Source organism: Lynx rufus, unplaced genomic scaffold, assembly GCF_022079265.1.
Source record: "Lynx rufus isolate CCGP_SWC_20201006 ecotype Redwood Valley unplaced genomic scaffold, mLynRuf1.p SCAF_24, whole genome shotgun sequence".
Classification (NCBI taxonomy): domain Eukaryota; kingdom Metazoa; phylum Chordata; class Mammalia; order Carnivora; family Felidae; genus Lynx; species Lynx rufus.
In genome coordinates this window covers 18,206,443-18,221,564 of record NW_025814839.1, presented here as the reverse complement: position 1 = coordinate 18,221,564, position 15,122 = coordinate 18,206,443, and the positions used below count along the sequence as shown (strand labels likewise).

At 54.0% G+C, this 15,122-nt stretch overlaps 2 protein-coding genes across 5 annotated transcripts in view; both read right to left on the bottom strand.

Annotated features, from left to right (window-relative positions):
* Positions 1-88: 88 nt before the first annotated feature.
* Positions 89-2,592, bottom strand: RASL10A (RAS like family 10 member A). Of its 2 annotated transcripts, XM_047088184.1 has the most exons (4): positions 2,374-2,592; positions 2,164-2,199; positions 993-1,117; positions 89-709 (listed from the first exon to the last, which is right to left on the bottom strand). In XM_047088184.1, exons 1-4 carry the CDS (start codon positions 2,590-2,592, stop codon positions 442-444), a joined length of 648 nt encoding a protein of 215 aa, XP_046944140.1. In that variant the 3' UTR covers positions 89-441. The 2 variants fall into 2 exon arrangements, with proteins under 2 accessions (XP_046944140.1, XP_046944141.1); XM_047088185.1 differs by lacking the exon at positions 2,164-2,199.
* Positions 2,593-12,752: 10,160 nt separating this feature from the next.
* AP1B1 (adaptor related protein complex 1 subunit beta 1) overlaps positions 12,753-15,122 on the bottom strand; it is a 54,961-nt gene continuing 52,591 nt past the window's right edge. For 2 of the 3 annotated variants that reach the window (XM_047088052.1, XM_047088053.1), the window contains exons 21-22: positions 14,617-14,625; positions 12,753-13,754 (exon numbers count right to left, since the gene is read on the bottom strand). In XM_047088052.1, the coding sequence (XP_046944008.1) occupies positions 13,680-13,754; positions 14,617-14,625 (84 nt within the window). In that variant the 3' untranslated portion in view covers positions 12,753-13,679. The remainder of the gene's footprint in view (positions 13,755-14,616; positions 14,626-15,122) is intronic. The other variant, XM_047088054.1, reaches the window with a different exon arrangement.

Below are 15,122 nucleotides of genomic sequence, written 5' to 3'. Positions count from 1 at the left end.
GCCTGGCAACTCTGGCCTCTAAGGTTAAGATCATGCTACCCACCCAAGAAATGCTAGGTACACTTGTATGCTTGCATTGGTTCCCCCTTTATTACCTCCTGAGAGGTGTGATTTAAGATTGTCCACTGACACCCCAGAAGCTACCTGAGAACTTCCAATCAGGTTCATAGCAAGTCCCTTTCATCCAGTGGGATTGTAACCCAATGAGGTCCCAGAAAGGACTTATCTTGCCCAATGTAGCTTGGGGCCTGGTTGGGTCCAATGAGGCACAAAGAGTCCTGTCGCCCAGGAGACTGGGTGGGAGCTTTCCAAATCCAATCAAGGAGGAGACTTTGCCTAGTCCAATCCGAGAGAAGTTGGGCAACTGCGTCCAATCCAGGTACCCGGTTGTTCATCAAACTGGGACCCTGCCCCCACCATCGGCGTTGTCGTCCAATTCGGTCACATGAGGCTGCAGCGCGCCGGGTGCAGCGCCCCCTGCAGGCGCAAGGCCGGGTGCGCGGGACGCGCGCGTACCAAAGCGCAACGCAGCAGTTCGCGGAAGAGACGGAGCACGTGCCAGTTGTACTTGGCGGAACACTCGAGGTAGCCGCAGCGCCAGCCCCTGCGCACCAGGGCGGCCAGCGCGCGCCGGGGCCCGAAACGCAGCCGCTGCCGGTCCCGCTTGTTGCCTACTACGAGGATGGGCGCCTCGGGTGCGCCCGCCGGCCTGGGGGCCAGATGGGAATGAGGGCTGCGGTGCCGGACACGGACAGCCCACGGCCGGAGAACGCCCCGCCCCACCCCACCCCAAGGGGGTATGTACACTCCTGTGGCCGGAGAGCCGCCCCGGGAAACACGAGACCCATGTGGCCCAAAGACCGCATAGCTGGCAGGCCCGACACGCGGCCAGGACTGGGGAAGAACCTACCCACTACCCTCTGGCAAAGGCCCAACAAGACTGGCAAAAACTCCCCTCCTCCGCCCACAGACACCTGTGGCCACGTCCCTACCTGGTCTCTGAGATGCGCTGCCGCAGCGCCTTCACGTAGTCGAAACTGTCCGGGCTGCAGATGTCGTAGACCAGCACGAAGGCGTCCGTGTCCTGCAAGCTCCAGTCCTTGGGGTCCGGCCACTCCTGGGGCGGGAGGCCAGAGTTTGCCAGAGACCTATTCTCACTGTCCCACGCCCAGACCCTCTGAAGGGACTTGACACTAAACCCACAGTTCATCCTCAGGCCTCAGCCGTCGCCATCTCCCCCGAACTCTCTAGGCCCCACTGTCCTCACAGTCGCCAGGGTAAAAATGCCTACCCGTGCCTGAAGCCCGTCAGCTACCAGCCCTCCTTCACTCTCGGCCTCCTCTCAGCCCACCCCTCATCTTCCTCCTACCAGCTTTCCGAAGCTCAACGTGGGTCACGCCCCTTCACTGCCTCCCTGGTTACTACAGCTGCCTCTAGGACTAATTCCAAAGCACCGGGCTCCGTGTTCCCCAGGCCCTCAGAGATCACTGATGATGGGCAGCTGTGCACATTCAGGCCTCCCCGCCTAAACACATGCTGTTCTTTGCACGTGGAAGGCTTCTGCCACTTCCTTTAATCAAGACTTGACTCATTAGGGGCGCCTGGGTGGCTCTGTTGGTTAGGCCTCTCACTTTGGCTCAGGTCATGATCTCATGGTTCGTGGGTTCAAGCCCCACATCGGGCTCTGTGCTGACAGCTCAGAGCCTAGAGCCTGGTTCGTATTCTCCCTCTCCCTCTCTCAAAGATAAATAAACATAAAAAAAAAAAAAAAGAACCTTCACTCATCATTCCAGGGTCAGCCCAATTGTCACCCTGCTCTTCCCCCCCTTCCCCCCTCCAGGAAGCCCTGCTTAATCCCACTTGCTCTTTCCTCTTCACCTCTCCCAGGCATCCAGCTCCAAGAATTCAAAGTCTGTCCTGGACTTTGCATAAATTAAGGAAATGAGGCTTTGCTCCAACCAAGTCACAGGAATAAGGGAGCAGAGAATGACAACTCCCCCCACCCCTGACAGTACACCCCTGTGTCTGGCCCCTTTCTCCCCCACTGAGGCTCTGCTTAAGGTCCCAAACATACAATGCTCACCCTCAGGAAGGCACAACCATGCTCCATCATGCACTGATCCAGACCCACCAGTGGAGGCAGACAAATATACAGGCACTTACGTGTGTTTCAAAATCCCCTGGCCTGATCTTGGGCAACTCCAGGCCGGCAAGAAGGAGAGACACACAAACCACCAGGACACATTCATCCTTCAATCCATGAACACAGTTGGGCATTCCCGGGCTGTCCAGGCGGACATGCACGTGTGCACCAAGCACATCCCCACCCCCCACACGCTGTCACACGCCCCTGCCCGCCCTTCGAGCCGCTACCTCTGGACCCCCGGGGTTCTGACTCGGGGGAGCGCCGTCGCCGTCCCGGATGCTCAGGTCGTAGACCGCGCCGTCGAGCAGCACCGCGGGCCGGTAGAGGCGTGGCCCGTCCGTGGGCCGGTGGCGCTCCGGGTAGTCACCGAACAGGAACTGGCGGATGATGGCCGTCTTGCCCACGCCAGGGGCGCCCAGCACGGCCACCCGCAGGCTGCCCCCCATGGCCCGCGCGCGCTGCCGCGCCCTGCGCTGGAAAGCCTCATGGGCCAGCGCCGCGCCGTGCGCTCCGCGTGCCCAGCCCCGTGCGCCCCGACCCCACGCTCCTCATCGCCCCCCGGAACACCCGGGACCCGGAGAGGCCAGGCCAGAGGACGGAGCAGGCGGCGGGAGGGCAGACAGATAGTCGAGCAGGCCGACGGAGGACGCACGAGCAGCTCCGGCAGGTGCCGGAGCTCGGGAGAGAACAGACCCCGCCGTGCGCCGCGCAGACACCGCCGCCTCCGATCCGCAGCGAGACTGGGGGCTCCGCCCGCAGTTGGAGCACCGAGGTCCGACCTCCTGGCGGGTCCTGCAGCGGGTCCTGCAGCGGAGCGGGACGCGAGGACAGCGCTGCCTCTCGGAGCCTCCGTCCCTCCGTCCTTCTGTCGCTCCGGCGCCCTGAATCGCCTCCCCAGCCAGCGGCGCGAGCGAGCGGGCGCGCGGAGCCTCCCGGAGGCGGAGATGAGGTAACCGTCTGCCCGCCCCTCCTACCTCCCCCTCTACCCACCCGGGACGCCCCTCCCGGGAAGGGTCGCGGGAAGGTGACTGGGGCGCAGGGAGCCCGGGGAGGGACCCAGCCCCCTCCGCGTCCCGCGCTCCTCTCACCAGCTCCAAAATAGAAGTCCCTTCCCGCCCACGTCCGCGTCCGCTCCTCCAAGCACCGCTCCCCCAAGCTGGCTCCAGACAAACCCAGCCCGCTGGAGTCAGGCCTCCAGGGGTCGGATCTGGCCCCAGCTGCGTGACCTTGGGCAAGTCAGCGCACTGCGCTGGCTCTCTGCTCCATATTCATCACAGGCAAACATCTTTCTTGAGAACCTACTACGTGCGGGGCCCTTTACTAAGCTGTTGCTTAGTGATCACTGAATCTACAGCCTTATTCTGCTTATCTCTGTTTGAGAGAAGAAAACAGGCTGGAGAGGGGACTCTTCAAGGTTGGGGGCAGTGGGTGGCCCCTGACCCACAGCCTTGTGGTCTCCTCTAGGGAACCCTCCCGCCTTTGTCCTACACACAAGGGTAAATGGCCAGCATTAAACAATGTATCAAATGGCCGTCATCCAGGTGGGGCTGAACAGAGTGTGCTGAGCTCAGTACACACTGGGTCACAGCAGCTCAGCCCCAAATCCCTGTCCCAACAAGGCTGAAAGATCCAGAAATTGGTCAACACCACCTCTGTCACTGCTAAGGCCAAGTTTTCTGCCTGAGCCTCCACCTGTAGCTTCACTCAAAACCCAAATTCCCACCTCTCTGGAGCTGGTGAGAAGCTCCTTAACCAACATAGCCTGGAAAGTTTGGATTGGCCCAGCCCCCCATTCTCTGCCTCTGCTTGCCTCCTCCCTGCAGAGGAGGGGCTCCCACTTCTCTGACCAGATAGATGCCGAGGCACTGGGTGAAATGTACAGACATCAGTGTTTCTGCACTGGCCAAGAGTTTTCACTTACCCATCTTTTCAACAAATATTCCCAGTCTTACTGCTTGCTGGGACTGGAGGGGGGGAGGAGAGGAAGAGGGAAGGGGAAAATCCTACCTTAGCAGAGTAGGTTCTAGAACACATGGGATCCAGGAATTGTAGGAGCAGAGACAATAAGCCCACTCCAGTCTGAAGGAACTGGAGGAGAGAGGAGCTCAGCCCTGAAATGAGGAGAGGGTGCATCCTCCAGGAAGCAGGTGATGGCAACAGAAGATGTTTCTCCAGAGCACTGGTTGTGTTTTCATCCTCCCACGTCAGATAGGGAAACTGGGTCTGCTTTCACTCTTCTCCTCAGCCTCTAGGGAGCTCAGAGTGACTTGTGACTACCTCTGGCAGGTGTTCTAGGTCTTCAAGCCCAGTGAGTGGGGACTCCTGGCTTCATCTTCCTTTCCTGCCATGATTCTTTCCCTTCACCCAACTATCCCACTCATTTTCTGACATTTCAAGCTTCTGGGTTTTGTGAGCTGCCTCAATTCCTTGTGGGGAACAAGGCTGAGCATTAATAAACTAAGCCCCACTTCCCTTTTGGCATTCAGCAGGGTGTGCGGCTGACATCAGGATGGTCTTCCTTAAAGCCCTGGTGGGACCCACACCTCTGACTGGAGCACCCTCTCTTCTTGCTCTTTGGGAGCAAGCCCACCCTTGGGAGCCAGTTCTGGGTGTCCTTCCTCTAGAAAACCTTCCTTGCTTCACTCTCTGTCAGAGTGCCTTCCTGGGCAAGGCTTCTTCAGGACCAGCAAACAGGGCTGTGTGTGTGTGTGTGTGTGTGTGTGTGTGTGTGTGTGTGTGTGTGTGTTTTGTGGGGGGTGGATTTCTGGGTCCCAGTGTGGTTTTTCAGTGCATGGTTTGGGAATGATGAGCATGTCCTAAAGCTCCTACAAAGCCCTGCAGACTGCACAGGGGTGACCCATTCCCTAGGAAACTCCTGCATCAGCACCCCTAAGCAGGAGTCCCCATTTAGCACAGGCCTGTGATATGCCACACCTGCCCCAGAGCCATGTGCTCACTGAGGCCCAGCAATGGGATGCAGTGGTTTGTCTGGGATTGCCTGGCAGGAAAGTGACAGCACAGCCACTGGAACCAAGGACGTTTGGGCCGTTGAACCAGACTTTCTGAGCAGCCCAATTTTATCTGGGCCCAGGGACCAGAGGGCCTTCAGGAGACAATCAGCTGTCATCGGTGGCCACTGAGCTATGACAGGAGTGGGTAGCCCAGGTGCCAGGCTGCCCAAAGACTAGCAAGCCAGAGAACTCTGGCTGGGGTGTGAATTTCAAAGTTTCCGTCATCGGTCCCTTCACTCCTTCCCCGAAGGAGAGGCAGCCAGGGTGCTGTCTGCTGTACCACGTCTCCCAGGCTCCTCCCAGTCTTCCACGTGGTGCTCCAGAGAGCAGTCACCAAGCATCCATACATCTTTTCCTTCAGGACTTGGTGCTGGGCCCGAGGTGGCCGAGCTGGTTCCTGCCTGCCCTCTGTGGCTTGTGAAGGAGCCACACAGGCAGCCAGGTACTGACAGGTAGAAACAGGAGCACTGTGCTGGTTCAGGCCTGGGGGCTGAGAGGACCGAGGGGAGACACTGGCCTATGGAGGTTGGGGGCTCAGGAAGGGCCTCATGCCACACCTGAGCTGAGCCCTGAAGGGTTAAGCTGCAGAAAGTTGGGTGGGATGGGAGGCTGTTGAGAGGCCCTGGGCAGGGGCAAGCACCAGATGGAGAATTCTGAGCCCACAGCCTCCCAGTGCCAGCCTGCTGGGCAACCCCCTTCCCTACCACCTGTGCCCACATGGCTTCTTCCCAACTGGCCTGATACCAGCCCTTCCCTGGGGTCGAGCACCCTGGACTGCATCTAGCTCCCAGGGGCATTTGCTCTGGACCATGCCCCTGACCATGAATGTGGTCTGTCTTGTTAATGACAGCACGATTCCATTTGTCCCAACAGTGACTCACTTCCGGAGCCCTGGATGGCGGGGGGTGGGAGGGAGTACCCCTGTCTCTCAGATGCTTGGTGTGTAGTGGGTCCTTGGTCATCATTATAATGCCACCCATTGAGTGTAGCGGTCAGCCTCTTGAAGGCCATCAGGACACAAGGGGGCAGCACAGAGCAGGGCTTCTGGGCCTCTTGAGTTTGAGGCTTCTTTCCAGGAGTGTGTTATCTGTGCAAGTTACTTAAACTCTCTAAGCCTCAGTTTCCCTCTCTGTAATGGGATAACAACGGTCGTGACTTCACACAAGTTGTGGGGTGAGAGGAGATAAAACGGACAATTTTAATTTGTCTAAAAGCAAGACAATTTTAGTAAGCTTGGGGAGGGACAAGACTTGTAAATATAAAACAATTTCATTTTTATATGAAAATAGCTATTAGTTACAACACGGTGGAGGGACATGGGTGTCTACCCGGGTAAGTACGCACAGATATTTCCTAGCTCCGCTGCTGACAGGGCCTAGAAGTGTCACCCCAGGAGAAATAAGCACACCCAGCACCTAGATCTTGGTTTCTAAGGCCACTCACCAATGAAAGGAACCATGCTCCTTGGAGAAGTGGCTGATGCTAGGGTTGGGACAGGACTGACACAAGATGAGCCTGGAGCATCACGTAATGCTGGAAAGTAAGGAAGTTGCAAAGAAACAAAGGGATGGGTGCATATCAAAAGAACAGAGCGTACCCAAAAGAGCTCCCAGTGGCCAAATTGGACCAATTTAAACAACAAAATAAATAATGTACTTTTAGATTAATTCCAAATTGGAAAATAAATATCCATGAATCCAAACTGACATAAATGACTGAATTAATACATAAATACAAGAGAAGAAACAAATTCTTTCCTACAGAAGAATTTCAAATAATGATGTACTACTCCCTGCCCCCACGATCCTTCCAGAGTGTAGGCTGCACTTGGTGACTTTGCTTCTAAAGAACAGAATAGGGAAAGAGGATGAGAGTAACTCCACAATGGAGAAAGCTGGAAATACCACCTTGGCCAAGTGATCCAGCCTAATGTGACAGTGATAGAGTCTTATCAATGGTGTGTGCCCTTGATCCGATGTGATGAGAAGGCCAACTCTCTGGCCTTCTTCCTAAAAACCCACAACCCCAATCTAACCATAAGAAAGACATCAAACAAACCCAAACTGAGGGATAGTCTACACTATACCCAACTAGTACTCCTTGAAATTGTCAAGGTGATAAAAAACAAAGTCTGAGAAACTGTCACAGACCAGAGGAGCCTAAGGAGACACAGCAATCACATGGAATGTGGGACCCAGGATCAGAACAAGGAACATGAGTGGGGAAGCTGGTCAAATCTGAATAAAGTCTGGAGTTTAGCTTAAAAATTGTATATTCACATCACACACACACACACACACACACACAGAAAGAAAGAGAGAGAGAGAATGGATGGGGTGCCTGGGTGGCTCAGTCAGTTGAGTGCCTGACTTCAGCTCAGGTCATATCCACAGTTCATGGGATCAAGCCCGTGTTGGGCTCTGTGCTGGCAGTGTGGAGCCTGCTTGGGATCCTTCACCACTTGCGCTCTCTCTCAAAATAAATAAACTTAAAAAAAAAAAAAAAGGAATGGAAAAGAGCCCATTTACAAAAAGGAACCAAAAAAAATACTCATGAATCTTTGTAAGAATAAAATAAATGTACATACAAGAACTTTTAAAATGAATAAAACTTAAAATATTAGAGATGGGGCCCCTGGCTGGCTCAGTCAGTGGAACGTGCAACACTTGATCTTGGGATTGTGGGTTCAGGACCCACACTGGGTATAGAGATTACTTAAAAATAAAAATATTCCGGGGCACCTGGGTGGCTCAGTTGGTTAAACGTCTGACTTTGGCTTCGGTCATGATCTCACGGTTCATGAGTTCAAGCCTGTGTCGGGCTCTGTGCTCACAGCTCAAAGCCTGGAGCCTGCTTCGGATTCTGTGTCTCCCTCTCTCTCTGCCCCTCCCCCACTTGTGTTCTCTCTGTCTCTCTCTCTCTCAGAAATAAACATTGAAAAAAAATTTTTAGTAAAAAATAAAAATGTTCTCTGTGCTGACAATGTGGAGCCTGCTTGGGATTCTCTCTCTCTCTCTCTCTCTCTCTCTCTCGCTCTCTCTTTCTTCCCCACTTGTGCTCTCTCTCGTTCTCAAAATAAATAAATTTTTAAGTCTTTAAAAATAAAAATATTAAACAAAATATTACAGAGACATAAAAGAAAGCATGAACTGATGAAGCATCAACTTCTCTATTTGAATATAAAGATTAATGTTATTATTGACATCATTATAAGAACATCAGTTCTTTGTTCTCTTAGGTAATGTAAACATTTGGTGTGATCCAAATAAAAATAATACCACCGATTTTTTTAATAATGTGTATTTATTTTTGAGACAGAGAGAGACAGAGCATGAACATGGGAGGGGCAGAGAGAGAGGCAGACACAGAATCCAGAGCAGGCTCCAGGCTGAGCTTTCAGCACAGAACCCGATGCAGGGCTCGAACTCATGTACCATGAGCCAAACCATGAGCTCGAACTCACGAACCTGAGCCAAAGTTGGATGCTCAACCGACCGAGCCACCCAGGCGCCCCAATACCATTGATTTTTTTAAAGACAAACTAGTTCTAAAGTTCAATTGGGACAAAGAGGGGGAATATAAAATGGTACTGTGAATTATGGAAATACAAAGGTATGATACTTTAGTTATTTTAATGTTTTTGGTTTTTTTTTTTTTGAGAGAGAGAGAGAGAGAGAGAGAGACAGCACATGAGCAGGGGAGGGGCAGAGAGGGAGGGAGACACAAAATCTGAAGCAGGCTCCAGGCTCTGAGCTGTCAGCACAGAGCCCAACAGGGGACTCGAACCCATGAACCACAAGTTCATGACCTGAGCCGAAGTCGGACGCTTAACCAACTGAGCCAACCAGGCGACCCAAAGTTACGATACTTTAACAAAAAAACACAGTAGCCAATGAATAGACCAATTCTCTGGTAGAGAACAGAGTCCAGAAAAGCACTCATATACATATGGAAATGTAGTCCATGTTACAAATGACATTTCAGCTCTGTGGGGAAAAGATGAATTGCTCAGTGAATGGCATACAGGCAACTGGGTAACCATCTGGGAAAAGAGAGAGTTGGATCCCTACCTCGTCCCAAACATAAAGCCCAGATGGAGCAAGATTGAAATACACAAAATGAAGATCAGACGAATAGTAGATCAAGCAAGTATAGAAGAAATTAAAGGAAGATAGCATAGGAAAACCATTTCGGAATGGAAAAGTAAAAAGGCAATAACAAGATAGGAAGAAATAATGACATATCGGTAAGAGGACGACTCTACAGAAAAAGATGGGCAAGAAATAGGATGAAGCAGCTCACAGAAAAGGACATACAAATGGCTTGAAAGCACACAGAAGCACACTGAAAACACAGTAAGGGAGCACTTTTCACCATCAGTGTGGGGGTCATTTGTGCAGGGGTGGGGGACGCAGGCATGTCACTCCTGGCTGGCAGGAGTGGAAGTTGGAGAATTTTTAGCAAAAGCTACCAAAATTATGAGCGCACCTACCTCTGACCCAGAAACTCGTGCCTGAGGAATTTATCCATGTGTAAAAGTGAATATTCTTTGCAGTATCACTTGTATTAGCAATACCCTAGAAACAATTCAATGGGCATTGCTGGGCTATTGGTTCAGGATGGTACCTCCGTTCAATGGAAATGCATACAAGCCCTCAGAAAAAGGCTTGAGGACCCTCTCTGTAATGGGCTGATAACGGAAAAGTCTCCAAAATCTAAGTATGGTGCAGACTGGGGTGTATTCCATGCTACCCATTGTGTAAAAGAAGGGGGGGGGCTGTATTTGACATCTTTGAGTTTCTCTTATTTCTTTAAAAAAATTTTTTTTAACGTTTACTCATTTTTAAGAGACAGAGTGTGAGCAGGGGAGGAGCGGAGATGGAGAGGGAGACACAGAATCCGAAGCAGGGTCCAGACTCCTAGCTGTCAGCACAGAGCCCGAGGCGGGGTGTGAACCCACGAACCATAAGGTCGTGACCCAAGCTGAAGTCAGACGCTTAACCAACTGAGCCACCCAGGCGCCCCTCTTTGAGTCTCTTTGGAAGGTAACACTTGCATTCCTTTGGGAAGAGGACTGAGCAGTAGGATTTTTCACTTCTTTTTTTGCCTTTGGGATTTTGAGTCATGTGAATACATTGCCTTCTCAAAACAAGAAGTACACTTTAAAATATAAAATGCTACACCCTCTGGTCCAGCAATTCTGGAGCTAGATCCTACAGCTACATTTGTGCCCACGAGCGAGGACGTATGTAGGCAGAGATTTACCACACTGTTGCTTGGACTCACAGAGGATGGAAACTGCCTGAATGTCCAGCAGCAGGCCCCAGCTACTGGCAGCCCGTTCACCCGTGAAATTCTGAGGTGTGCCTGTTTGCACTGATAGGTAAGGAAAGCAAAGGGCTGGTAGTGTCTGGAAGGTGCTGCCGTTTGTTTAGTAAGTGTCTCCACGGATTTGCTTGTATACATGCACAGAATATTCCTGGAAGAAAACCCCAATCTAGCAACAAAGTTTGCATTGAGGGAGAAAAACTAAGAACTGAGGAAGATAGGAGGGATATTTTGTATGGCTTATCTTTTCCCATGGTCCAGAACTTAGCCCTCTCCATAGGGAAAAAAACAAAAAACAAAAAACAAACCCAAAACAAAAAACAAAACTAGAAACAAAGCAAACCACTAGCTGAAGAGAAAAAAAAAAAAAAAGTAAAATGAGGTCCCCCCACAGGCCTTACTTAGCACAGTGTCTGGCACACAGGGAGCCCATCTGGCCCCTGGGCATTTGTTGGGCCCTCCAGAAATAACTGGTTGTTGACAAACTCCTCAACTGGCTGGGAAGGCCCAGAACACTTGAGAATCTTCTATAGGACACTAAGGCTCCCGAGAGGTGTCAGGCCCTGAGAGGGGGCAGGCCTGAGCATATCAGGACCAGGGAGTGCCACGTGAGGAGGGTGAAAAGGCACGTGATGGGCCCTCACTCAGATGAGGGGAAACAGGGAGGCTTCTGAAGGACAGAGCTGGGGATGACTGGCCATCCCCTAAAGCACTTCTCCTAAAGGCCTGGGCCCCAGTGGTGGCCCTGGCTGCTTGTTTTTTGGATGCAGTGATGTGGTAAGGCCCAGGCTTGGGGAACTGGGGGTGAAGATGCTCTCCCTGCCTCAGTTTTTCCCTGCAAATGTGGACTCTGCTGGGTCCCATCATGCCAGATGCCATGTGACTGGGGGAAAGGCACAATCATGGTAAGGTCCCGTCCACAGCTTTATAAAGGACCCAAGGTGTCCAGTGACAGTCCAAGGTGCTCCGTCCCAGCAGGCCAGTCTTTCTTATCAGCTCTGCCTCCTCACCCCAGTACTCAGTCCTGGGCCTCCTCATCCATCATCACCCCACTGCGGACAGCTACCCTACACTTCTAGTCTGCCCTCCGTGGCAGAGAGGTGTGGAGCCATGACCTCAGCCAATCAGGGGTGGCAGGCGACATAGCAAGCCAGGGTAAGCCTCATCAAGGGCTCAAAACCCTGTTTCTCTAGTCCACAACTGAGGGTACCACAGCTGTGTTGGTGTAGGGCCTTCTGAGCCCGGGACTTTCAGGTAAACTGAGAACTGGACCGTGCAATCAAGGGATTTGGCCACTCTAGTCTTTTTAGTCCCAGGGGTTAAGAGGTGGGTCAGTGGAGAGCCAGGTACTCCTGCTGACACTGTTCTTTCAGCCCCTCCAGAGCTAGGAAAGCAACATTGGGTCAGAAGCAGGCAGTGCAGGGAGTGGCTGGGCTGAAATGGGGTCAGGGCACCCAGGCTGCTCCCCCCGCAGTGGCAGGCCGAAGGCCCACTGACCACCAGGCACTGAGAACCACAGGCAGCTTTGGCTGTTGGGGCTCTGCCCAGGGTCTGGCTGCCCTCCAGTGCCAGCACTGGAGCCACAGGGGACGTCCTTAGTGGTAGCTGGGGTGGGCACCCGCTTAGTACCCGCACTCAGCCAGCTGCAGACGCAGAGCGGGGAGGAGCCTGCCCAGACAGGCCTGGCGCTTGGCCTACCCGACTGTTCCCTCTCTCCTGCAGCTGCCCCCGATCAGAGCACCTCCCCACCGCTCCTGGGAGCCTTCCTGATGGCAGGGAGCTGAGGAAAACCAGAACAGAAATCAGCCTTCTCAGGCAACATCAAAAGGCAAGACGGCTGGGTGGAGTTAGGATCAAGGGCAGGAGAGGTGCCAGGGAGACGAGCAGGCCTCAGAGGTCCGTTTTTAAGGACAGGGTAGAGGAAAAGGCACTGTCCTCAGAGAGCCAGGGGAAGGGCTGGGCACACAGCTGGAGCCCTTGATCTTGGACCCAGGACCACACCCAGAAGAGTCTCAAGACCTGACACACTGGCCAGGGACACGCTTGATGTCATCATTTTTATTCACTTTCTGTTTTTGAAAATAAGAGTCAACATACATTTTACATACATGAAAAATATACATACATATACATACATATATATATACGTATATTTTCTCTTCTCTATGTATATTATAGTTACTGCAGGGGTCAGAAAACCATCCTCAACCACTCAGAGCCAATTTTCAATTCTGACATTTAGTGGAGGGGGAAAAAAGTGTCCGTGATTGCCAAAAGCAGAATCTTTCTTTATTATTAAACAGCAGTACAGGAAAACCTAATGGTCTGTCAGACACAACTGAAACTTGAGAGGCCAGGGGGAGGGCAGCAGACACTAAGGAGAAACCCCAAAGAAACCCCAGATAGGAAGCACCGCGCTCACCCACGTACCCCATCTCTCAGCCCTGTCTCTGCTTCAGGAACACAGGGGACGCCAAGGACTATATCGTAGGCAGTGACCGTCCTCAGGGGCAAGAGAGGGAGTGGGGTGAGTGGGTGTGTGCAACTGCTAGGGGAGCAAGAGTCTGGGCAGGGGCTCTGGAAGTTTCTGCCCAGTCTTGCCCATGTGGGTCAGTGCTCAGGAGGCTGTGGCCCAACTGACACAACCACAGGGCCCCAGCCTGGGTGGATGCAGGAGGGAGGGTTGGGGTGTAGGCCCTGGGAGCCCTAGACTCGACAGAAGAGCTCCCCACAGCCCACCAAGAGAACCTTCCACACACACCAGGGCAGCCTGGCACGAGAGTGGGCAACAGGGAAGACCTCTAACACTGACCCAAAAGAGACTGAAGGGCAGGGGGCTTCCTGGAGCAAGAGCCCCGAGGAGGGAGCCACACGCTCGCCCTTCAGGCACCAGCCGGGGAAAAGGAAGAGAAGAACCCTGGGTCGGCCGATCAGCTTCTGTGGCCCCTCTGGCTCTGTTTTCTTTGGTCCCCTCCTCACCTGGCCCTGTCAGCAGCAACAGAAGAGGGGAGTCCCCGAGCTTTCACTCCAGGTGGAATGCTGCCCCACCCCGAGGACCTAGGTGGGCCCGGCGGTCAGGACCAGGGAGCTCCATGGGCAGCCTTGCTCGACCTCTCCGGGGAGGAGGTGCTGCCACTCCCGGGGGGCTCCTCGACGGGGCTGGCAGAAGGCTGGGACGGGCACTGGATGGGGCCTCAGTTCTTGAGGATGGTCTCATAGGCCTGGTACACATGTTGGGACACCTCTGGCGCTCGACATTTCAGGGACAGCTGCAGGGGGGAAAGAGAGGTCAGGGGACGGAGCACTCAGTTCTCCGGGCTCCTCTCTGGGGCTGGGAAGGAACACAGGGAGGGAAGAGAGGGGGAGAACCAGATGGAAGAGTGCGGTGTGCACGTGTGGCCTGGGGGCAGCACAGCTGGGGCAGATGTGTGGTAAAGCGGAGTGGGTGGCTGCTGCGTGGACCAAATATACTTGCAGCCCACACACCTGCTGTCAGCCCAGCCACCACGGCCCTGCTGGCAGGCAGCGTGAAGCATGAGCTGGAGGCTGTCAGGGAGTGCCCAGCCCCCACCCCGCAGAGCTGCTGGGGCCCTTCACAGCCTGTGGAGGGCTGGGGTGTCTGAGGAGGCAGGGGGCCGAGAGGGAGCAGGCCTCTGCTTAGAGAGACTGGGGGGCAGGCACCGGGGATTCTTCCTGGCTTCCTGCACAGGAAGTTTTGCCGCATCGTGAGCCTGGAGAGTAGGGAGAGGCAGAGGAGAAACGAGTGTCGCCACCACTTCTGCCAAAATCATTGCTTCTAAAGGGTGCGATTAGGAAAGGGAGGAGCAAATGGAGCTCCGGAAGCCAGCCGTGGTGGGCCCGTGGGGTCCAATCTTCTCTGGAGGACTCTGTGCACACTGCGTGTGTGGGGAAGTAGGGGTACCAGCTCCTCAATCGGGTTCACCTGGTTGGGAAGCTTTGGGGTGCCCTCTGCCTGCAGCCTGCATGCATGTCTGCCCCGCTCTGGGGAGCAGCAGGGTGAGGCAAGGCTAGGAGAGGCAGGGTGCACTGGAGCCAGGCCGGGATGTGAGCTGTGCAAGGTATGGCTGGGGAGAATGAGGGGAAAGAGGAAGAGAAAAGCAATCTGCTAACCTCCAAGTCCTGCACCACGGGCACCGGCAGGGAGGGTGGGCATGCAGCAACCAAACATAGGGAGACGGAAATTACCATGACCGAAGCCAATGCCGCGGCCCCCGCCCAACCACAGTGCCAACACCGCCAGCGGGGCCCGGGAACAACGTCTGGAGGGCCACGCCTGCCAGACACTTTGGTTCCGGGGGAGAAGCAAAGCCTGGAGCTCTCTGGGGCCTGGAACAGCAGCACGGCCTCCACGACGACCACGTACTCCGTGGAAGCCATGTTCTGACTGGGGTCTGACACAAAGGCCAGGAAGGACGAGATGCTGGGAATCAGCATCCTCCCAGGCAGGCCCTCAGGCAGGAAAGAGTAGGAGGAGGGCCAGGGTACAGGCCCAGGAGTGCCATTTCCCAGTCAGGTGGGCCTCGGGCCAACTGTGCCACCTCACAGGGGCCAATGTTATAGAACCTTCTAGTCCAACTCACTGTTTGGTGACACAGTTTGGTGTCTGACTGGATAAC